At 47.3% G+C, this 24,256-nt stretch overlaps 1 protein-coding gene across 5 annotated transcripts; it reads right to left on the reverse strand.

Annotated features, from left to right (window-relative positions):
- Window positions 1-1,609: 1,609 nt before the first annotated feature.
- On the reverse strand, window positions 1,610-23,323 carry CEACAM5 (CEA cell adhesion molecule 5). 5 transcript variants are annotated; one of them, XM_032172754.2, is made up of 10 exons: window positions 23,153-23,323; window positions 21,909-22,268; window positions 16,717-16,995; window positions 16,062-16,316; window positions 14,265-14,543; window positions 13,617-13,871; window positions 11,793-12,071; window positions 10,833-11,090; window positions 4,698-4,816; window positions 1,610-2,840 (listed from the first exon to the last, which is right to left on the reverse strand). In XM_032172754.2, exons 1-9 carry the CDS (start codon window positions 23,214-23,216, stop codon window positions 4,734-4,736), a joined length of 2,112 nt encoding a protein of 703 aa, XP_032028645.1. In that variant the 5' UTR covers window positions 23,217-23,323; the 3' UTR covers window positions 1,610-2,840; window positions 4,698-4,733. The 5 variants fall into 5 exon arrangements, with proteins under 5 accessions (XP_032028645.1, XP_032028644.1, XP_032028646.1 ...); XM_032172753.2 differs by having other exon boundaries at window positions 1,610-2,866; XM_032172755.1 differs by lacking the exon at window positions 1,610-2,840 and having other exon boundaries at window positions 4,734-4,825; window positions 23,153-23,216.
- Window positions 23,324-24,256: the final 933 nt, after the last annotated feature.

Raw genomic sequence — 24,256 nt, forward strand, 5'->3', positions numbered from 1 at the left:
CCTCAGCCTCCTGAGTAGCTGGGATTACAGGGCATGTGCCACCACACCCAGCTAATTTTTGTATTTTTAGTAGAGACGGGGTTTCATCATGTTGGTCAGGCTGGTCTCAAACTCCTGACCTTGTGATCCGCCTGCCTCGCCCTCCTAAAGTGCTGGGATTATAGGTGTTAGCCACCGTGCCTGGCCTTTTTATTTTCTAGTTATTTTATTTTTTATTTTTATTTTTTTAAATTGGTCTGTTTTGGGATCTATCTGCTTTCTTAAAATTTCAGTTGGAGTATGTAACATTTAGCATCAGTGGCCCTATTTGGAGTCTCTATGCTCTCATTTAGGTGAGAGTGTGGCCAAAACTTAAAGCACTGATATTACTCTTAGCTACCGTCATTTTGGGCTTCCATCATTCATAGGTTATGATGTCCTCCTGATCACACATTCCTTTGAGTTTTGTCATTCCAGCCAAAGAGAGACCATTTGACATTCGATGGATAGCTGCATGCAAACATTTAAAGCTTTTAGAGATTACAGCACACCAGGGAGACTACTACTGTGACTATCAGGAGAGTAATACCAAGAGTTTGGACTATGCACCTTAGGCAAGATGCAAACCAACTAAAATGGAATAAAGAATGAGCCAGATGAGTCTACCCATTTTAACCAAGCAGCATGTTTGTTAATTTCTGCAACTGAGTCTCTATAATACCCATTGTATTTATCTATGTGCAACAAGAAGTGTCAGAAACAGCACAGGTTCCTTCCTGTTCAGCTAGTAGGTAGCAATTCTATTATCTGGCATCTCACGGCTGGGTTACATTAAAACAGGGAGTGAGAACAGGTGAGTCTAGAAGTGTAACTTTAAAAGGGACCACCATACATTTGAACAAACAGTTGTATTAAAGACGCTGCTAATGTCAGCCGTTGAGTGGACTAAAGGATCTCTTATGTAAAAATTTGGTAGTGATATCATAGATCTGATACTCTGTTAAGCTACCCTCAGAAGATTCTTCCTGTGAAATTCTAATTACGACATTATCCTGCCAAGCGAAAGAGGCAGGCATGAGCAAGGACAAATTGAGAGGGGTAGGAGCCTCATCCTAGTGGGAAGTCTTGTTCTGACATCTTGGGAAAAGCTGTCTACAGTGTGAACGTGTCAATTTCTTGCCCTGGTTTGCAGTTTCAGTGTCTCTAGTTATAGTGTTGAACATATCGGTGAGCTCTGAGTGGCCCACACCTTAGGCATGAGTGTTTTCCCATGAAATTTACATTGAGTTATCCATCTGTAGCTTATAGAGCTTCAGGAACAGAGCAGACTTTGTTCTTAGTGATTCCATGGTGGAAAATGGGATTGAAGAAAGTGGAAGAATTCACGGTCCACTCTAGTCTACAGGTGGATAATAAAAACTCAATAACAATGTACAAAGTGACAGTCTCGTAACAGGTGTACTATAGTTTTTTTTTTCCAACATAATTTCTCTCCATAGGCATCTCTATTTCTACCAAAGATAATCCCAATAAGACAAATTTGTTTTCAAAATAAATTTATTTTCATCAGACTTGGCCTCATTCTTTTCATAACTGCAGCAAGAGTAGTGACTGACCACACAGACTTTTGTTTTTTTGACGGAGTCTCGCTTTGTCGCCCACGCTGGAGTGCAGTGGCATGATCTTGGCTCACTGCAAGCTCTGCCTCCTGGGTTCATGCCACTCTCCTGCCTCAGCCTCCCGAGTAGCTGGGACTACAGGCGCCCGCCACCACGCCCAGCTAACTTTTTTGTATTTTTAGTAGAGACGGGGTTTCACTGTGTTAGCCAGGATGATCTCGATCTCCTGACCTTGTGATCCGCCTGCCTCCGCTTCTCAAAGTGCTGGGATTACAGGCGTGAGCCACCGTGCCCGGCCCACACAGACTTTTTTAAAGTTGCTTTGCTGGAAGTTTTTATAAGGAATCTCAGATTAAACTTTTAGAAGTTTAATTGACACTAGGAAGCCAAACCAAGGCTGACTTCAGACTTTGTTTGTAGTACCTATGGGTTTATTACCTATGGGTTTATATCCTCAAATATGACATTCTCGTCGACGTCTTGGTAATATAACCGATGTTTTCAAATGTATTCTGTTATACAAAGAGCAGATTTTTATTGAACTTGTGCAATAACTATATTACCATACAATATAAATATTCATGAATAGTTTCCCAAGTCTGGAGCGATCACATAGGGAGAAAATGTAAATGCCTCAATTTTTGTTCACAAAAGTATATTTTATCAAATTGCTGTAAGCTGTGGATAGCTTAAAAGAAAAAAAGTTTCCTGAAATCTGGGAAACAAGACATTTAAAGAATCAGCAAAATTTCAAATAAAAAATTATGAAAATATTATCCTCATTAGTTCATTTAGTCCCATGAAATTAATTATTTTCTCTGCTTGATCTTGGTGGACAGTTTCATGAAGCTGTCAGTTTGTTCATTCAAGTTTTGGAAATTCTCAGACAGTGCAGTGGTATCAGAAACTTGTATTCAAGAGTACAGGTCAGAGTCTTGTCTTGTCTTTTCTTTCTTTCTTTTTTTTTTTTGTGATGGATTCTTGCTCTGTTGCCAGGCTGGAGTGCAGTGGTGCGATCTGGGCTCACTGCAATCTCCACCTCCCGGGTTCAAGCGATTCTCCTGCCTCAGCCTCCCGAGTAACTGGGACTACAGGTGCACGCCACCAAGCCCAGCTCATTTTTGTATTTTCAGTAGAGATGGGGTTTCACCATGTTGGCTAGGATGGTCTCGATCTCTGGTCAGTCTTTTCTATAAATATCCTTGGTAAAGAAGCAATTTTAGACTGTAGTTGTTGCAAATGCTTTAAGGAAGAATCAAAACAACTATCTGTGAATGACAAAGATTTAAAATGAGTACGGTTAAAAATCTGATGATAATTTATTATAATAAGAACACAACTCACATAGAAATTTAGTTACTTCTGTGGCATATGACATTATGGCTGATAACCTATTAGATTTCTAGAATTTCTTATGTAACTTTTGGAACACATCAATAACATACTCATAAATATAACTTAGAGAAGGTTCAACATCACTAATGATTTGACAATGCTTCCCATATAATTTAACATATCAAATAAGGTGGCCTTTCCATTTAGCTTCTGTTTCTCAACTAGATTCCTAAGTTCCTGGTGGAGCCCATTAATGAACAGGGCCAACAAAGTATAGGCTTACGTATGTTGAAAAACTCCATAGGCAATTCTTTTTTTTTTTTTTTTTTTTGAGATGGAGTCTTGCTCTGTCGCCCAGGCTGGAGTGCAGTGGCACAATCTCAGCTCACTGCAATCTCCGCCTCCTAGGTTCAAGCGATTCTCCTGCCTCAGCCTTCTGAGTAACTGGAATTACAGGCACATGCCACCATGCCCAGCTGATTTTTTTGTATTTTTAGTGGAGAGGGGGTTTCACCATGTTGGTCGGGCTGGTCTCAAACTCCTGATCCGCCCGCCTCGGCCTCCCATAGTGCTGGGATTATAGGCGTGAGCCACTGTGCCCGGCCAGAAAAACTCCATAGGCAATTCTAATACTCCTAGCTGAAAGTCATGGGTTCAGCCCGAAGTCCTACCTATTTAGAACAGGGTTTCTCCATCCTGGCTACACATTAGTAGCATCTGGGGAGGCTTAAAAATTACGAATGCCTGGGTCCCACTCCAGACCAGTAAATCAGAATTTATGGGTGGGACTTAAGTATCCATTTTATAAAATGTTTCTGAGTGATTCCAATGTGTAGCTATATTTTCCATCAGATTTCTCTGATTTCTTGTGATGTTCACTCCTTTCTATTTTGGTATTATGATTATTTTTCAGGTTTTGTCTCCTGTCATAGAATTAAGGACCTTGCCTTCTTCATTTCTGTATCTGTTATGAACACATGAATTGGTTATCAGGAAAAGGTTCTCAGCCATAGGCAGGTTGTGTCCCGAGCTTAAGACTCACGTGTTAATGCTACAGTCTTTGTTCTTCATGAGGTCAGAAGTTGCTTGTGATGAAGGGTGTGGGTAACTCCACAGTGCAGACGGTGGAAGGAGGTCACCCCGTTTGACATGTTTTTAGGTGTAACATTGGAACTAAGAATTCTATGTACATGTGGGGTGGAGAGGCAGGGATGTGTAGGGAGACAGATCTATTAGGATGATGGAATTATATAAGGGAGTGGTGGTAAAGGAAGTGAAAAAGATTAGTAAAGAGAAGAAATGTGAACTTATCTAACAGACCACAGTAGGCCCCTGTGTCTTCTTGAGTAGGCGAGTGAACTAGATTTCAGAAAGGTAATGAGGCAGTCATATGCAAGAAAGGTTTCAAAGACTGGCAACAAGGGGTCAAGCAGGACATTGAGCAGTTGTTGAGGTTTATGGGAATGGAGAGAATGACACAAGTGAGAGGTGTTAAAAAAGGACCAAGAGGCTTTGACAATGTATTGAATCTGGGAAACAAATGAGCAGAGGCTGGGGATAATTATGTCTAAGAGACAGTGGCGTACAGGGAGCATGAAGACCAGGGAAGAAGAGACCTGCAGGAATTAGTGCTGAGAAGCAGGAGCTTGGGGGTAGGAGGAGGAGATCCAGTCCCAGATACAGGTGAAGAAGTCCTTTCCCTCTCCCAAGCATGGCAGTCAGCACTGCAGGAAACAGAACAAGAGGAAAGGCCGTTATACCTACAGGTCTTCCTGAAATGCAGAAACTACACCAGGGCTGCTATATCAGAGCAACCCCAACCAGCACTCCAATCATGATGCCGACAGTGGCCCCAGCTGAGAGACCAGGAGAACTTCCAGATGCTGAATCGTCTGTCGTGGAAAGAAAAGAGAAAGAAGGAATGTGATGTCATTTTACAGTGGGGTGCCCCAGGTTCCAGCTCTTAGCATGAAGTAGTCTCTACTTGTTCCTTCGAGGAATGCATTAGTTTTGTGGGAAGGTTGCAACTTTTTCTCTCTCACTGTGTTTCTAGTTGGTGATCAGTCTTCTGTCAATTCCACCCTGGCCTTTCTGCACTCAGATATTTCTGAAGGCTTTGAAATTTGAGAAAGACTGATTGCTGTTTTTGCATGTCATTAGAACTTTCTATCTTTTCATGGTTGCATCTTTTTCTCAGTGTCTCAGTTGTGGTAGGCATAAATAAGAGTCTGTTAGGTCTCTATGGCAGGGACTTGATTGGCAGAAGGCCCAGGCTAGTGCATTCTGTATTTACTAAATCTGTTGCACAGAGAACTCGCTTCTTATGGGCTCCCAACAGGGGAATGAAAAGCCCAGTTCTGGGGGACTCTGCTTCTCTCTCACGGGTGAGGGCTTGAGGACGCCCCACCAGCCTTGTGGAAACTCTGAGAACTGCATCACTATCTAAAACTCTCCTCTTTCTCCTTCTCAGCAATCAGATCTGCATCGTGGTCTGAAGGCTCTCTTAGGCTCCTCCCACTTCTACTCCACTTTTCCTCGTGGTGATTTTCCCCAGTAAATTATCTTGCACCTCTAATTGCATCTTGGCTGAATCTCAGTGGATGAAAATTAACATACCAGGCTTGATTCTTTGCACTTAACTTTTTTTCTCTCCCCCATTTTTAGCCAGTAACCATGTCCTAGTGGGTTTCCATTTGGGGCTTAGCTCTCATCAGGCAACTCAGGGTGATGATTAATGCTATGTTAGCTACTGTAAATGCTTTTCTGGCATCTCATTTGATCCACACAATAACCCTGTTGGGTAGGCATGATTTCCATCTTACAGATGAAATGATAGAGGCTTGGAGTGGTGAAAAAGCTTATCCAAAGTCATATAATTAGTGAGAAGTGGGTCTAGGATTTGGCTCTAGAACTGCCTAACTTCAAGCTAATAATAACAGTGGTGATAATAGCAGCTAATATTTACGAAGTTTCCCTCTGTGTGTGGCATTTTGCTGAAGGCTTAATCGGATATTACATTAAATCTTTAAAACAATACTATTAAATAGCCACTCATTGCAATTTTCATTTTTCCCTCCATTTCCTGGTAATGAGAATTATTACAATTTTCAGTTGAAGAATTGAAGGCTCAGAGAAGTTAAGAATCTTGTGTGGGAAATTTAAAATGGTAAATACATTAAAAATAAAGAGAGATCTCCAATCAACAACCTAACTTTACAACTTCAGGATATAGGAAAAGAACCACCTCAAACCACAGATAGTACATGAAGGAAATCATAAGGATTAGAGTTGAAATAAATAAAATGGAAAATTGAAAAACAGTAGAGGGAATCAATGAAACCAAAAGTTGGTTCTTCAAAAAAGATCAACAAAATTGACAGTCATTTATTAGATTGATGAAGAAAAAAGAGAGAAGATTCAAATTACTAAAATCAGAAATGAAAATGGAGGTATGGTGGCTCACACATTTAATCCCAGCACCTTGGGAGACTTAAGCAGGAGGACTGCTTGAGGTCAGGAGGTTGACACCAGCCTAGGCAACATAGGGAGACACAGTCTCTACAAAATTTCTTTAAAAAAAACTATCCAGGCATGGTGGCACATATCTGTAGTCCCAGCTTCTCAAGAGGCTGGGTTAGGAGATCACTTGAGCCTTGGAGGTTGAGGCTGCAGTAAGCTATGATGGCACCACTGCACTCTAGCTTGGGCTGCAGAGTGAGACTTTGTCTCAAAAAAAAAAGGAAAAAAAAAAAAAAGAAAATGGAGATATTGCTACCAATGCTACAAATTCTACAGAAATATTCAGGACTACAAGAATGCTATGAATAATTGTATGCCAACAAACTGTTGAATAACCTAGATGAAATGGACAAATTCCTGGAAACACAAAAAAATTTAATAGACCTATAATTAGATAGAACCAATAAAAGCATTTGACAAAAATCACCATTCTTTCATAAGAAAAACACTCTAATTATGAATGGAAAGAAACCACCTCAGCATAATAAAGGTAACGTGTGAAAAGCCCAACGCTAACACGATACTCAATGGAGAAAGACTGAAAGCTTTCCCTGTAAGACTAGGAACAAGACAAGAACGCCTCCTTTTGCCACGTCTATTCAACATAGTATTAGAAGTCCTAGCCAGAGAAATTAGGCAAGAAAAAAAAAAGACATCCAAATTGGAAAGAAGAAGTAAAATGATCTCTGTTCTCAGATAACTTGGACTTATATGTAGAAAACCCTGAAGATTAAAAAAACTTGTTAGGTTAATAAATAAATTCGGTAATGTTGCAGGATACAAAATCAACACACAAACATCAGTTGTACTTCTACACATTAACAATGAACAATCTAAAAGGAAATTAAGAAAAAATTTCCAATTCACATTAACATAAAATAGTATAAAATAGTTAGAAATAAGTTTAGAGGTGAAAGGATTGCACCCTGAAAACTATAAAACACTGCTGAAGGAAATTAAAGACAACATCAATAGATGGAAAGACATTTTTTTTTCATGGATGGGAAGTCTCAATATTGTTAAGAGGGCAATACTACCCAAAGTGAGCTGCAGGTTCAATGCAATTCGTACCAGAGTCCCAGTGACATTTTTTGCAGAAATAGAAAAACATATCCTAAAATTCATATGGAATCTCAGGACTCTAAATAGCCAAACAACTTGGAAAATAAAGAATGAAGCTAGAGGACTCACACTTCCTGATTTCAGCATTTGCTGTAAAGGCACAGTAATCAATACAGTATGGTACTGGCATAAAGGAAGATATTGAAACCAAAGGAATAGAATATAGAGCCCAGAAAGAAATGCTTGCATATATGGCCAAATGATTTTTGATAAGGGTGCCAAGACCATTTAATGGGGAAAGGACAGTCTTTTCAACAAATGATATGGGGAAAGCTGAATATCCATGCATAAGAACAAGTTGAATCTTTGCCTGACACCATATATGAAAATGAACCTAAAATGATCAAAGACCTAAATGTAAGAGTGAAAAGTATAAAACTCTGAGAAGAAACCATAGGGAAAAAAGCTTAATGACATTTAATTTCACAGTGATTTCTTGGTTATAAAAACAAATATGCAACAAGAGAAAAAAACGGATAAACTGGACTTCATGAAAACTAAAACTTTTTTTTTTTTGACGGAGTCTCGCCCTGGCTGGAGTGCAGTGGCGCGATCTCAGCTCACTGTAAGCTCTGCCTCCCAGGTTCATGCCATTCTCCTGCCTCAGCCTCCCGAGTAGCTGGGACTACAGGCGCCCACCACCACGCCCAGCTAATTTTTTTGTATTTTTAGTAGAGACGGGGTTTCACTGTGTTAGCCAGGATGGTCTTGATCTCCTGACCTTGTGATTCACCTGCCTTGGCCTCCCAAAGTGCTGAGATTACAGGCTTGGCCACCGCACAGGGCCTCGAAAATTAAAAACTTTTATATATGAAAGAACATTATCAAGAAAGTGAAAAGGCAATCTATGAAATGGGAAAAATATTTGCAAATCATATATCTGATAAGGGATTAATTTCCACAATATATAAAGAACTATCACAAATCAACAACCACAAAAATCCAAAATCCCAATTAATAAATGGACAAAGGACTAAAGTAGAGATTTCTCCTAGGAAGATATACAAATGGCCAACAAGCACATGCAAATATGCTCAGCATCACTAACACTTAGAGATATGCAAATCAAAGCCACAATGATACTCCACCTCACACACATCAGGATGGCCACGAAACAATAAGTGTTTTCAAGGAGGTGGAGAAATTGGAACTCTAGTGCACTGCTGATAGAAATGTGAAATATTAGCTACTGTGGAAAATGGTGTGGTGGTTCCTCAAAAAATTAAATAAATAATTAACATTTGGGGCTGGGCGCGGTGGCTCATGCCTGTAATCCCAGCACTTTGGGAGGCCAAGGTGGGCGGATCACGAGGTCAGGAGATCGAGACCATCCTGGCTAACACTGTGAAACTCCGTCTCTACTAAAAATAAAAATAAAAAATGTAGCCAGGCATGGTGGCAGGCACCTGTAGTCCCAGCTACTCGGGAGGCTGAGGCAGGAGAATGGCGTGAACGCGGGAGGAGGAGCCTGCAGTGAGCCGAGATTGCGCCACTGCACTCCAGTCTGGTCGACAGAGCGAGACTCCATCTCAAAAAAAAAAAAAAAGAATTAACATTTGATCCACCAATTCCATTTCTGGACATACACCAAAAAGAACTGAAGGCAGTGATTTGAACAGATAATTGTACACTGATGTTCACAGCAGCATTGCTCACAATAGCCAAAAGGTGGAAACAACTGAAAAGTCCATTGAAAGATAAGTGGATAGAAAAATGAGGTATATCCGTACAATGCAATGTTCTTCAATCTTAACAAGGAAGAAAATTGTGATACATGGTGCAAAATGGATGAACCTTGAAGACATTACCCTAAGTGAAATAGGGCACACACAAAAGGACAACTATTATATAATTCCATTTATGTAAGATTGTTAGAATAGTTGATAACCTAGAGACAGAAAGTAGAATGGAGGTTACCAGAGTTTAGGGGGAGAAGGAGTTACTGTTTATTGGGTACAGAGGTTTAGTATGGTAAGATGAAAAAGTTCTGGGAATGGATAGTGTGATGTGATGGTTAGACAAGAGTATAAAGAGACTTGATTTATTTTTTCCTTTTTTTTTTTTTGTGATGTAGTCTCACTCTGTCACCCAGGCTGGAGTGCAGTGGCGCAATCTCGGCTCACTGCAACCTCCGCCACCCAGGTTCGAGCGATTCTCCAGCCTCAGCCTCCAGAGTAGCTGGGATTACAGGCACCCACCACCATGCCTAGCTATTTTTTTTTTTTTTTCTGTATCTTGAACTCCTGACCTCAGGTGATCCATTCCCTTTGGCCTCCCAAAGTGCTGGGATTACAGAGATGAGCCACCACACCGGGCAATATACTTGATTGATAGTTATGCTGTTTCACTTAATTGTACACTTAGAAATGGTTAATGGTAAGTTTTATGTTAGATATATATAGTGGCTGGTAGTCTTACCCTCTCTATAAACACACACTTTTTGGCACTGCCTGTTCCCTCCCATGCAGAGCCCCTGTGGCTGAATCTCTCTATTTCTCCAAGCGTGTGTCACTCACTTTCCTCTGCTGTGTCCTATGTGCTGTGTCCACAGTCCACAGCCTCATACAGCCAGTGACTTCAGAGCCAGGACACAGCTCAGGAGTCTGTCCTGGGCTCCCTCTTTTCCCATTTCCCTGCAACCTGACCCAAGGGAGGCTCTGCTGTGGATTGGCAACTTGATTTAGCCAGATTCAGAACAGGCCACCTGGACACCTTCTCCACATGCCCCAGTCCCACCCCAAGTGGAGCCAGGGCAGAGCCAGTCACCGCGTGAGCCGGGCGCAGAGCAGGGAGCAGAGTCTGAGCTGCTCCTCCCTCATCCAAGGGGCTTCCTCCTCTCATTTGGGGAAAAAGTGTGGGCTGGTTTCAAAGCCTCCTTGTTCCTTGTAGCTCATAGGGTAGGTGAAAAAACACAAAGAGGTGACAGAAAGGGACATATTGTTGATAGGAGCAACTCGACCTTAAGGACCCTTCTTTCTCCTGGACTATGAAGTCCCTTTCACTATAGGGGGCCTTCTGGGGCTAAGGGAGCCCCCTCCCCACATTCCAGGCTGGACCCGAGGTCAGCCATGAGATATCAGAGAAGCTGGGGAGGAGAGAGTCGGCCGAGATGGAGTGAGGGGGCTCAGCATAGAATTTGGGATTTCCTTGTGCCCATGGAACACAGACTGGGAAATAAAATGTCTTCTTGGCTCTTTTGTGAGAACCAGATAGACTCCACCCCAGAACATGATGCCGATGCTCCAGGGAGCCACTTACCAGAGACCGTGATGCTCTTGACTATGGAATTATTGCGGCCAGTAGCCGAGTTAGAGACAAAACAGGCATAGGCCCCGTTATTATTTGACGTGATTTTGGAGATAAAGAGAACTTGTGTGTGTTGCTGCAGTATCCCATTATTGATACGCCAAGAATACTCTGGGGATGGGTTAGAGGCCGAGTGGCAGGAGAGGCTGAGGTTTGCTCCCGAATGGTAAGACGAGTCTGGGGGGGAAATGATGGGGGTGTCCGGGCCATCTGGAACAAAGAGAACAAAGCCACAGGTGATGTCATTAGAGGAAAGGGGAAGCTCCTGCTTGTAGAAGGGCCACAGTGTCCCTCTAAGTCCTGTCCCAATCCTGCGTTAAAAAGTTCAAACCGGCCGGGCGCAGTTGCTCACGCCTGTAATCCCAGCACTTTGGGAGGCCGAGGTGGGCAGATCAGGAGTTCGAGATCAGCCTGACCAACATGGTGAAACCCCGTTTCTACTAAAAATACAAAAAAAATTAGCTGGGCATAGTGGCACATGTCTGTAATCCTAGTTACTTGGGAGGCTGAGGCAGGAGAATGGTGTGAACCCGGGAGGTGGAGCTTGCAGTGAGCCGAGATCACGCCACTGCACTCCAGCCTGGGCGACAGAGCAAGACTCTGTCTCAAAAAAAAAAAAAAGTCCAAACCATAACCCTCATGTCCACTGAGTCTGGGTCTGAGACATTCACCTGTTTGTCCCATCATAGGCTGTGGACCCTGAGCCTCCCAGGACAGGAACAGCCCCTCCCCTCCTATTCTTGGTCCAGGCTGAGGTTGCCCAAGTTTTCCTGGGGCAGGAAGTTATGGCCAGCCTGGGTGTCCAAGGGTGGGGGTCTGCCTCTTTGGACCTGAGGAGAACTGAGAGTCTGGCCTCTGGCTATGTGGATTTGGGTTGGAAACCAGGGCCACAGAGGAACAGAAGATACTCACAGAAGACATTCAGGATGACTGGGTCACTGAAGTTCGCACTCACTGAGTTCTGGATTTCACATTCATAGGGTCCTGCGTCATTCCTTGTGACACTGAGTAGAGTGAGGGTCCTGTTGCCATTGGAGAGCTGCAGCCTGGGACTGACCGGGAGGCTCTGATTGTTTACCCACCACAGGTAGGTTGTGTCCTGAGCCTCAGGTTCACAGGTTAAGACTACAGCATCCTTGTCCTCTATGGGGTTGGAGTTGCTGCTGGTGATGGAGGGCTTGGGTAGCTCCGCTGTGCAGATAACAGAGAGAAGATTGCCCTGTGTGGCACTTTTGATTCCTCACAGGCATCTTTCAATCAGAGTTGGCAACTCCCACCCTTCAGCCCACCTGAGTCCTTAAAGCCCACGGCAGGTGTGTGTATCACAAGACAGATGCACGATGATCTGAGGGTTCAGAGACTGTAAGGCCAGCTGCTTAGTGTGGGGGAAGCACAGACTTTCTCAAGTGTGAATTGGGCAGCAGCGTTGCGTTGTGGACAGACCCAGGACTGGGAGTCACAGCCCCCAGCACCTCCTTTGGTTCTTCCCTGATGGCTGACAGCCTGGCCAACCTGGGGACTTGTGGGTGCTGAATCCCGTTCAGCTGCACAGTCCCACACCACCCAACCATGGGGTGTTTTCTCTGAGCCTTTTGTTTCAAGGCTATCCTGGAGATGGGTGATGATGGGGATGGGTGTTTGAGCAGAAATAGCTCAGGAGACCAGGAGCAAGTCTAGAGTTGAGTTCAGGGGTCAGGCTGTGGGCCACAGGTGGGCAGCTCTACCCAAGAGTTTGATGGGAACAGAGTTTCATTTTAGGAAGAAGAAAAGAGTTCTGTGGGTGGATGGTGATGATGGTAGCAGAATAATGGGAATATATTTAATACTACTAAACTGCATACATAGAAAGGTTAAAATGGTATCTTATGTTAGATATATATAGTGGCTGGTAGTCTTACCCTCTCTATAAATACACACTTTTTGGCACTGCCCCTTCCCTGCCATGCCAAGTCCCCATGGGTGAATCTCTGTGTGTCTCCAAGTGTGCGCCACTCACTGTCTTCTGTGCTGTGTCCCATGTCCTGTGCCCACAATCTCATACAGCCGGTGACTTCAGACTCCAGGATACAGCTCAGGAGTCTGCTCCGAGGCTCCCTCTCTTCTTATTTCCCTGCAGCCTGTCCCTGGGAAGGCTTGGCTTCAACTGGCAGCTTGACTCAGCCGGATTTAGGACAGGCCACCTGAGCACCTTCTCCACATGCCCGGGTCCCACCCCAGGTGAAGTCAGGGCAGGGCCAGTCACCAGGGGAGCCCGGAGTGGAGCCGGGAGCAGAGTCTGAGCTGCTCCTCCCTCGTCCAAGGGGCGTCCTCCTCTCATTTGGGGAAAAAGTATGAGCTTGTTTCAAAGCCTCAGATGTTCCTTGTAGCTCATGGATTAGGTAAAAGAACACAAAGTGGTGTCAGAAAGGGACATATTGGTGACAGAGAGGAGCAACTTGACCTTGAGGACCCTTCTTGCTTCCCCCTCTATGACGCCCCTTCCACTACGCAGGGCTCGGGGCTGAGGAAGCCCCCTCCCCACATTTCTCAGGGTGGACACAAGGTCAGCCATGAGAAATCAGAAAAACAAGGGGAGAGTGTCTGTAGAGACAAATTGGGAGTGCTCAGGATTGAATCTGGGATTGCTTGTGCCCATTGGATGCATACTGGGAAAGAAAATTTCTTCCTGGCTCTTTTCTGAAAGCCAGACAGATTCCACTCCAGAACCTATTGCTAATGGTCTAGGGATCCACTTACCAGAGACTGTGATTGTCTTGACTGCAGTCCTGTTGTGGCCACTGGCCGGGTTATTGGCGTGGCAGGTATAGGGTCCGCTATTCTTCTCAGTGATGTTGGAGATAAAGAGCTCTTGTGTGTGTTGCTGGAGGTTCCCATCAATCAGCCAAGAATACTGTGCAGGTGGGTTAGAGGCTGCGTGGCAGGAGAGGCTGAGGTTTACCCCTGGACGATAATAGGTGTATGAGGGGGAAATGGTGGGGCCGTCTGGGCCATCTGGAGCAAAGAGAATAGAGCCACAGGTGATGTCATCAGAGGGAAAGGGAAGCTCCTGGTCTGTGAAAGGGCCACAGTGTCCCCCTGAGCCAAGTCACAATCCTGAAGTCCCAACCAAACCTCTAGTGTATCCACTTAGCCAGAGTCTGAGACATTCATCTGTTTCTCCCATCACCAGCTGTGGAACCCGAGCGTTACAGGACAGGAGCAGCCCCTCCCCTCCTATTCTTGGTCAGGACTGGGCCTGCATGGATTTGCTGGGGGTAGGGCCAGCCTGGAAGTCCAGGGGTAAAGGTCTCTGTCCTTGGGCCTGAGAGGGACTGAGAGGCCTGGACTTTGGCTGTGTGGATTTGGGCTGGCAGCCTGGGCCACAGAGGAACAGAAGATACTCACAGAGGACATTCAGGGTGACTGGGTCACTGCGGTCAACACTTAATTCGTTCTGGATTCCACACTCATAGGGTCCTACATCATTCCTTGTGACACTGAGTAGAGTGAGGGTCCTGTTGTCATTGGACAGCTGCAGCCTGGGACTGACGGGGAGGCTCTGATTGTTTACCCACCACAGGTAGGTTGTGTTCTGAATCTCAGGTTCACAGGTTAAGGCTACAGCATCCTCATCCTCCACGAGGTTGGAGTTGTTGCTGGTGATGAAGGGTTTGGGTGGCTGTGCTGTGCAGATAACAGAGAGAAGATTGCCCTGTGTGGCACCTGTGATTCCTCCATAGGCATCTATCAATCAGAGTTGGCATCTCCCACCTCTCAGCCCAACTGAGTCCTTTAAAGCTCATGGCAGGTGTGTGTGCGTCACAAGACAGATGCACAATGATCTGAGGGCTCAGAGACCATGAGGCCAGCTGTTTTGTGTGGGAGAAGCACAGACTTTCTCAAGTGTGAATTGGGCAGTAGTGTTGGGTTATGGACAGACACAGGGCTGGGGGTCACAGCTCCCAGCACTTCTGGTCCTTTCTTGACCAGCTGGCTGCCTGGCCCATTGAGGTTCACCTGGAATTTGAAGGAGCTGAGTTTCTTCCAGCTGCACAGTCCCACACCACCCAGCCAAGGTGTGTTTGCTCTGAGGCTTTGCTATTTAAGGACATCCTAGAGATAGGTGATGATGGGGATGGATGTTTGAGCAGAATAGCGCAAGACTAGGAGCACGTCTAGAGGTGACAAGTCAGGGGTCAGACTGTGGGCCACAGGTGGGGCAGCTCTGCCCAGGAGTTTGATGGGAACAGTTTCATTTTGGGAGGAAGAAAAGAGTTCTGTGGGTAGATGGTGGTGATGGTAGCAGAACAAGGGGAATATATTTAATACCACTGAACTGCACATGTAGAAAAGTTAAGATGGTAAGTCTATGTTAGATACGTACTGTTACCCTCTGTATAAATATACTATTTTTGGCACTGCCATTCCCTGCCATGCTGAGCCCTGTGGTGAATCTCCTGATTTCTCCAAGTGTGGGTCACTTGCTGTCCCCTGTGCTGTGTCCCATGTGCTGTGCCCACAGCCTCATATAGCTGGTGACATCAGAGCCAGGACACAGCTCAGAAGTCTGCCCTGAGGCTCCCTCTCTTTCCATTTTCCTGCAGCCTGACTGGGACGAAGGGAAGCTTTGGTATTGATTGGCAGCTTGATTTAGCCGAATTCAGGACAGACCACCCGGGCTCCTTCTCCACGCACCCGGTTCCCACCCAGGTGGAGTCAGGCAAGGCCAGTCACCCAGGGGAGCCCAGAGCAGAGCAGGGAGCAGTCTGAACTGTGTCTCCCTCACCCAAGGGGCTTCCTTCTCTCATTCGGGAAAAAAGTATGAGCTTGTTTCAAAGCCTTGAATGTTCCTTGCAGCTCATGGAGTGGGCAAAAGAACACAAAGAGGTGACAGAAAGGGACAGACTGGTGACAGAGAGAAGCAACTTGACCTTGAGAACCCTTGCTCCTTCCCGCTCTGTGAAGCTTCCTCCACTACACAGGGCTCTGGGGCTGAGGGAGCCTCCTCCCACATTCCAGGCTGGACCCGGGGTCAGCCATGAGAAATCAGAGACACACTGGGGAGGTTCAGTGGGAGAATCTTGGATTTGCTTGTGCCCACTGGACACAGGCTGGGATAGAAAATTTCTTCTTGGTTCTTCTCTGAAAACCAGACAGACTCCACCTCAAAACGTGATGTCAGTGTTTCGCGGATCCACTTACCAGAGACTGTGATCGTCGTGACTGTGGTCCTATTGAGGCCAGTGGCTGAGTTATGGGCTTGGCACGTATAGGGTCCGCTATTATTCACAGTGATGTTGGGGATAAAGAGCTCTTGTGTGGATTGCTGGAACGTCCCATTGACAAACCAAGAGTACTGTGCAGGTGGGTTAGAGGCTGCGTGGCAGGAGAGGTTCAGATTTTCCCCTGATCTGTAAGATGTGTTTAGAGGGGAAATGGTGGGGGCATCCGGACCATCTGGAGCAAACAAAATAAAGCCACAGGTGATGTTGTCAGAGGGAAGTGGAAGTTCCTGGTCTATGGAAGGACCACAGTGTCCCTCTAAGCTGAACCACAATCCTAAAGTCTCAACCAAACCCCTCTTGTATCTACTGAGCCTGAGTCTGAGATATTCACCTGTTTCTCCCATCATAGGGTGTGGACCCTGAGCCTCCCAGGACAGGAGCAGCCCCTCCCCTCCTATTCTTGGTCAAGACTTGGTCTGCCCAGGTTTTTCTGGGGCAGAAAGTCACAGACAGTCTGGATGTCCAGGGGTGAGGGTCTGTGTACTCGAACCTGAGAGGGACTGAGAAATCCTGCCACTGGCCCTGTGGATTTGGGCTGGCAGCCTGGGCCAGAGAGGAGGAGAGATACTCACAGAGGACATTCAGGATGACTGCACCACTGCGCCTGGCACTCACTGGGTTCTGGGTTTCACATTCATAGATTGCTGTGTCATTTCTTGTGACATTGAATAGAGTGAGGGTCCTGTTGCCATTGGAGAGCTGCAGCCTGGGACTGACTGGGAGGCTCTGATTGTTTACCCACCACAGGTAGGTTGTGTCCTGAGTCCCAGGTTCACAGGTTAAAGCCACAGCATCCTTGTCCTCCACGGGGTTGGAGTTGTTGCTGGAGATGGAGGGCTCGGGCAGCTCCGCTGTGCAGATAACAGAGAGAATTGCCCTGTGTGGCACCTTTGATTCCTCACAGGCATCTTTCAATCAGAGTTGGCACCTCCCACCTCTCAGCCCACCTGAGTCCTTAAAAGCCCACGGTGGGTGTGCGTGTCACAAGATAGATGCATGATGATCTGAGAGCTCAGAGACTGTGAGGCTGCATGCTCGGTGTGGGAGAAGCACAGACTTTCTCAAGTGTGAATTGAGCAGCAGCGTTGGGCTGTGGACAGACACAGGACAGGGGGTTCACAGCTCCTGGTGCCTCTCCTGGTCCCTCCCTGACCAGCTGACTACCTGGCCCAGTGTAGGGTCCTCACCTGGAACGTTCAAGTGCTGGGTCCCTTCCACCTTCCGTCCTACTTTGTTTCCCTAGGTGTATTTTTTCTGTGGTTTCCCTTTGCAAGGGAAAGAAATGGATGGTGATGGGTTTTCCCTTTGTCCTTAAACCCTGTACATATTGTGCAGCCTGGCCTGGGACTGGATGTTTCAGCAGAAATAACACAGGGGAGACCAGAGGCAAGCCTGGAGGTCAGTTCAGTCATCAGGCAGTGGAGGCACAAGGTGGGGCAGTTTTTCCTGGGTGTTTGATGATGACTGACTTGAGCCAGAGACCCCTAAAGATAGAGTGGAGTCCAGGGAATGATCTAGAACTTGAGGTGACAGGCAGGAGCTGCCCAGATTTAACAGCAGAACCATATATATGTTCTTTGTCTTTGGTCTTTTTTTTGTTTGTTTGTTTTTTGAGATGGAGTCTTGCTGTGTTGGCCAGGCACGATCTCGGCTCACTGCAACCTCTGCCTCCCGGGTTCAAGCAATTCTCCTGTCTCAGCCTCCCGAGTAGCTGGCACTACAGGTGCCCACCACCACGCCCAGCTAAATTTTGTATTTTTAGTAGAGATGAGGTTTCACCATATTGGTCAGGCTGGTCTTGAACTTCTGACCTCAAGTGATCCGCCCACCTCGGCCTCCCAAAGTGCTGGGATTACAGGCATAAGCCCCTGCGCCCGGCCTGTCTTTGGTCTTTAATGTCCCTTCTCCCCTTGCAGAGGGCAGGCGAGGATGCTGTAGATCTCTCCATAAATACATGGGGACATTTGCAAATGCAGAACTGACTGGTGGAAAAGGGGGAGCATGAACTGCTGGAAATCTGGCCCTAAAGGACCATGTGTGTTTGACAGTTACGAGACAGAACTTTGAGAAGAAGTTTCGCAATTATTTTCTCCCATTGGACATTATGCTAAATGAAATAAGCCACTCACAGGGCAGATACTGTAGGATTCCAACTATATGAGGTCCTTAGAGTAGTCACACTCATGGAATCAGAGAGTAGAATGGTGGTTGTCAGGGCCTGGGAGTGGGGGGAATGGAGAGTTGTTCATGGGTCTGCAGTTTCAGTTATGCAGGATGAGGAGGTTCTAGGGATCTGCTCTTCAGCTTGGTGCCTATAGTTCATACAGATTGAGTATCTGTTATGCGTAAGGCTTAGGACTAAAAGTGTTTTGGATTTCTGACTGTTTTTGAGTTTTGAATATTTGCAGTATACTTCGCAGTTTAGCATCCCAAATCTGAAAATACGGAATCCAGAGTGCTCCAGTGAGCTTTTCTTTTTTCTTTTCTTTTCTTTCTTTTTCTTTTTTTTTTTTTTTCTGAGATGGAGTCTCGCTCTGTTGCCAGGCTGGAGTGCAGTCGCACGATCTCGGCTCACTGCAACCTCCGCCTCCCGGGTTCAAGGGATTCTCCTGCCTCAGCCTCCAAAGTAGCTGAGACTACAGGCATGCGCCACCACGCCCAGCTAATTTTTGTATTTTTAGTAGAGACGGGGTTTCACCATGTTGGCCAGGATGGTCTTGATCTCTTGACTTCGTGATCCGCCCGCCTTGGCATCCCGAAGCGCTGGGATTACAGGCGTGAGCCACCGTGCCTGGCCTTCAGTGAGCATTTCTTTTGAGAATCATGTCAGTGGTCAAAAAATGTTGGATTTTGGAGCATTTCAGATTTTGGATTTTCGGATTTGGGATACTCAACCTGTAATACTACAATTTGCCCTTAAAAATTTGTCAGGAGTTTAGATCTCATGTTATTTTCTGACTATAGTTAAAAAAATGAAAGACATTTGGGGGAAACATAAAATTTTTTCCATAAGTGGAAATTCTTATTAATGGCCTAAAGATCTAAGATCAATTGCTGGAAGTAGTACTTCTTTTAATATTATACTGAGGTTTAGGTCTGCTCTGAATTCCAGAGGGATCACATTATGCTCAAAGGAAGATGCCGAAGGTGGTTTGAAATCAGTGACTCCCTGAATAGAGAGAGGGATGTGAGTTCTGTTAAGAGGACAGAACCAGTCAGAGAGGAACTCTTAGGTGTGTCAATTACATAAAGGGAGAAATGATGCCAAATTAGGAGAAGCGATATGTGTGATGTTAGTAAATTTAGAAAGCGCTCTCTGCCCCTAGTTCCTGTGCAGAGTTAGGCAAAAAGAGGAGAAGCCTCAAAATAGGCATGTGAAAGATTTTCTTCCTCTCCTATCAACCTCAGAAAACACAATTAGAGTTTAAGTTTGTATAACTGGGCAGAGTCTAAGTGAGACTCCAGTGTCTGGTTCACGTCTCAGTCCAAGGGACTCCACCTTATGACAATGGCATCATCATGAGGACACAGGTGTATGTGGAATGGGCAGCAAACCCATCAGATAGCACCTGCCTGGCCAGCTCCACCTGAGGGAGGTCCCAGGATCCACTGGAGGATGTGAGCCCCACACCAGGATGAAGACAGGGTAGGTAGTGAAGTGGGTGAAATCAGCATGTGGGCTTTGGGGACTGCAGACCTGTCCTGCCTCTGACCCCCTGGTGAGTCAGTGTAGGGAGTGGGTGGAGGAGTTGCTCATCCCTGTCCTACTGCCTGTTCCGTGTGTTGACCTTATGGAGGTAAAGAGCCCTGGGCGGGGACACAGCGGAAGCTCATTCTCCTGGTGACCTGTTGACGTTGGCTTGTGATGGAGCCTGGCAGGGGCGGCTGCTCCAGCTGATTTCTGTGCCTTCCCTATTGCCTGGGAAGTGGGCCAGGACACAGTGTGAGTGGCAAGAAAACAGCACAGCCAGCCTTGTTCAAGGGAGTGTCTGGGGAAGGCCTAAGAGTGGAGGAAGATGTTCAGGGATGGGCATCTCAGCTGGAATGAAGAGGGAGGAAGACGAGGAACATGGAGGAAGAGAAGAGAGTCAGAAATGCCCATGGCAATGAGCCATGCGGGGTATAGTCACCTCAGAGACCCCAGGACCAGGAGTCCCTTGGCTGTCCCGACCAGGACCAGGGAGCCTTGAAAACCCTCCCATGGCCAAGGAACCCCAGAGTCACATGAGATAGGGTGGCTTTCGGGACAGGGGGTCAGAGGAATGGTACATGGATCTTAGCCCCTGATGGACAGGGAACAGGTGTGGTCAGAACCTCCTAGGATTCTGCATCCAGGATCCAGTCTCTATAGAGGTTATGGATCATTCCTTCATTCATTCCCTCCTTTATGAGAGAGCTACTGAGCAAGCGTGTGTCTCACTTTGGGCCTCTGTTGGCGCAGGGTGTGAGTGGGGAGAGAAAGCAAAGCCCTTTCCTTTATCCTCCCATGGGAGTGACACTGACACATCGGGAAACACAGGATTCGCGGTCCAGTGAGGGGGCTGTGGATCTCAGGGAGAGGCCTGGGCAATCCCGGCACTGACCCTGACTGTTGGGGTGATTTAGTTCTAGAGTAAAACTGATTAGTTCTCCATTTACTTCTCACTCTCCAGACCAGAATCTCCACTTCTGAGCTGTGGATGCCCAAGACAAAAGGAAGCAAGCCCGTGACTGGTCTCAGATGCAGATGCCTAAGAACAAACAGCCCCACCCACCCCCGGTTGAGGAGAGGAGGGGGCTGTGGCTACAGACAGACCTCACGTGACTTCAATCTGACACCTATGGCCTGTGTGACCCTTGTTAGTGACTGTCTCCCTGTGCCTCAATTTCCTTTCAATAAGTAGGATAAGTGCTATTTGGCTGTGAGGTTGTTTGTGAATTAACCTCAAAATATTTACAATTACTTGATCTCAGCTCTGCACAGAGGAGCTACTCAAATGAACAGCATTTATGTTTATTTGCCTCCAAGACAGAAGGCCCTGGGCCTGATCCCTGGTGGACATGGAGCTGCCAGGAGCATCTTCTCTCCTCTGTCCCTCCTCCTGGGGAAACTGAACTTCCCATGGAGTTACCTATGTCCCCAGGGCAATGGGCTGATGCCCTAGTAACCTTGTCTGTCTATCTTCCCCACATTGAGTCTCAAGTAAAGGACAAGGCTCTGTCCTTGTCCAAATGAGACTCTGGGGACAGGAACAGGTGTGGCCAGAAACTCCGATTCTGCATCCAGAATCCATTTCCAGGAGCCACGGCCCTTGGACAGCTGCTAAGTTCTTGCTCCCAGTTAGCCTTGCCCAGGAGGCCACAACACAGCCCTGGCACAGGCTCCCCTGAGTCACCTGGAGCCAGGAGCCCTGGGGCTGAGCTTCTCTGTGAAGATCCCAGGGGTCCCTCAGGCCAGGCCCTGATGCAGCTCTCCAGGGTCTTTCCCAGGGTCAGGTTTATGGGGAGGGCACGGGGTGCTTGGCTGAGACTGACCTCCCCATGCTGAGTCCCCCGCATCAGACTGTCTTTCCTGTGCAGTGAGTGTCTGCAGGGTCTGGATGCCAAAAAGGAATTCTGATCTGTTGAAGTTTGTCTCTTCTGTGTGTGTCCTGCACTAAATGCCCAAACCCTAACACGGCGCGTAATGCAGAGGGGGCCACAGGCACAGCCCAGGCCTGATAATCCCATGTGTGGGAAGTAGAACTAACCCCCCAGCACCCAGAGGTCATGGGGAAGTACTCACGGTATACATGGAACTGTCCAGTTGCTTCTTCATTCACAAGATCTAAATTTATGACTTGTAGAGTGTAGAAGCCTGTGTCATTCTGGGTGACGTTCTGGATCAACAGGGATGCATTGGGGTATACTGTCTCTCGACCACTGTATGCGGGCCCTGGGGTAGCTTGTGCAGTTCCCATTGCATATGCTACAATTAGACGGTTGCCATCCACTCTTTCCCCTTTGTACCAGGTGTAGCCAAAACGATTCTGGGGCAGATTGTGGACGAGTAGAAGAACCTCCTTCCCCACCGCGACACTGAATGGCGTGGATTCGATAGTGAGCTGGGCAGTGGTGGGAGGGTTCCAGAAGGTTAGAAGTGAGGCTAGGAGAGAGGAGAGAGCATCGGTCAATATTGGGACGTATGCATTAGGGTGGAAAAACAGGGCCTTGGGTCCTGAGCAGGTGTCTTCACCCCCCAACCCTGGAGTGAGTGTGTGTGTGTGTGTGTGTGTCCTGCTGGGTCAAGGTCAGCAGTGTGACTCCTATTTCCTTAGCACCTCCGACCTTGGCATTTCCCTGTGTGGAATCCACTTTTCCAGGGGTCTGCACGGCTCCTTCCCCACAGCCCTCAGGTCCTGCTCACATCAGGGCATTCTTGGGAGATCCCTTCCCTGACACCCCCTCTAGAGACCCTGGGTCTTCCTTTCCTGACCTTTCCCTGCTCTGTTCCCTCCAGGGCTCTTGTCAACACCTGACCTCACATTCTAGATCTCTTTGCATGTCTGTCTTCCTCCCCATGACAGCATGAGCTTCATGAGGGCAGGGATTTGTGTGATCTTGGTTGCACCCTAGTGCCTGGGACAGGCTGCAGATTCCTGTAGATGAGTTCATGAGCATTCCCAGGGCCCTCCACGGCCTGGGGTTTATTTTCCAATGTCCGCGGCAGGCGGATGAGGACAGTGTTTCATTCCCTGGTTATGTTTTTATTTAAAGTGTCATCTGATGCAGTTATTATGATTTTTAAAAATGTAGTGGCCAGTGACAATTAACTAGGAAAATAGAACACTTGAAGTTTTCCTGCCCCTTTCCAATTCCAGTTCAATTTGACTTTTCTGGTGTGACTCCTGTCCCTCTCTGATGTCCTCTTCCCTATTCAGGCTCCAACAGGAGCCCTCTGTCCGTCTCAGAGCCCTGCCCTCCCCAGGAGACCCCAGCCAGTCTCTGTGCTCCCTCCTCCCACCCTCTCCCAGGTTGTCCTCCCCTCACCTGTGAGCAGGAGCCTCTGCCAGGGGATGCACCATCTGTGGGGAGGGGCCGAGGGAGACTCCATGGTCTCTGCTGTCTGCTTTGTCCTCCTCGGTGGAGAAGAGCTTGAGTTTCAGGAACGCTTTTGTCAGGGCTGCTGTGACTGTCTGGTCTGCTGTCCTTCCTCCCTCTGCCCTGAGTCTCATCCTAGGGCAGGAGTACTTCTCAGCATCACGTGGGTCATGGGTGTGGTCTTTATTCAGGTGTCCTCTGTCCCCTCCCCTCTCATTTCTGCCTCTTTTGTCCCTCCTCCTTTTTCCCTTCTACTTTCAGTTCCCCAGACAAAGCTTTTCGGCAAGGTGGATGGACCCCCATCCCCTGGGAGGACAATCTGCCTTCCCCAGTGCTGACCTCTGCTGTGTTCTGTCCTTAGGTCTGTCACACCAGGGGGATTATTTTCCTTTGTGACAGAGAAACCCAGCTGGGCCCCGGGTCTCCCCATGCTCTCCAGTGCTCTGGGAAGGTGGGATGATGCCCAACAGGAAGGTGACAGAGGTGGCTCTGGGGGCTAGAAAACGGCTCATTGGGTGGTGGCTGGGGAGGGACCAGCACTCTGTCTCCAGTACCACCAACCCCGCCACTCACCCAGGGATGGAGACCCAGGCCCAGAGATCTCAGGAGTCCCCAGCTCCTGCATGTGGAGGGGGAGGTGTCTTGTGTGTCCTGGAAAGAGAGGACTGTGGTGGAGGGAGGTGGGTGGCTCTGGGCTCTGCTGTCCTTGGGGAAGGCTCCAGGGGGACCCTCCCTCTCCATGTCTGTTGGCTGAGCTGTGGCTCAGGGCCTGTCCATGTTCTCCCTGACTGTCCTGGGTGGTCTCTGTCCTCTGCGAGGCTGACTGTCCTGTGATGACCCCACCTTCCCCATGGTGGTACCAGGAGGGAGTCGGGAGTTGCACAGGGACCGCTGGCAGAACAGGGTCCTCATAGGACCCAGAAAGGAACAGAGCAGGTACGTGGGAGAGATCAGAAGGGTCTGTTGGAGCAAGGGATGGAAACCACGCTCCACCTCCACTTCCTTAGCAAAGCCAGGTTTCTGTCCCGGGGCATCCGTTTCCTGAGTGATGTC

Source organism: Hylobates moloch, unplaced genomic scaffold (genome assembly GCF_009828535.3).
Source record: "Hylobates moloch isolate HMO894 unplaced genomic scaffold, HMol_V3 SCAFFOLD_13, whole genome shotgun sequence".
Lineage (NCBI taxonomy): Eukaryota > Metazoa > Chordata > Mammalia > Primates > Hylobatidae > Hylobates > Hylobates moloch.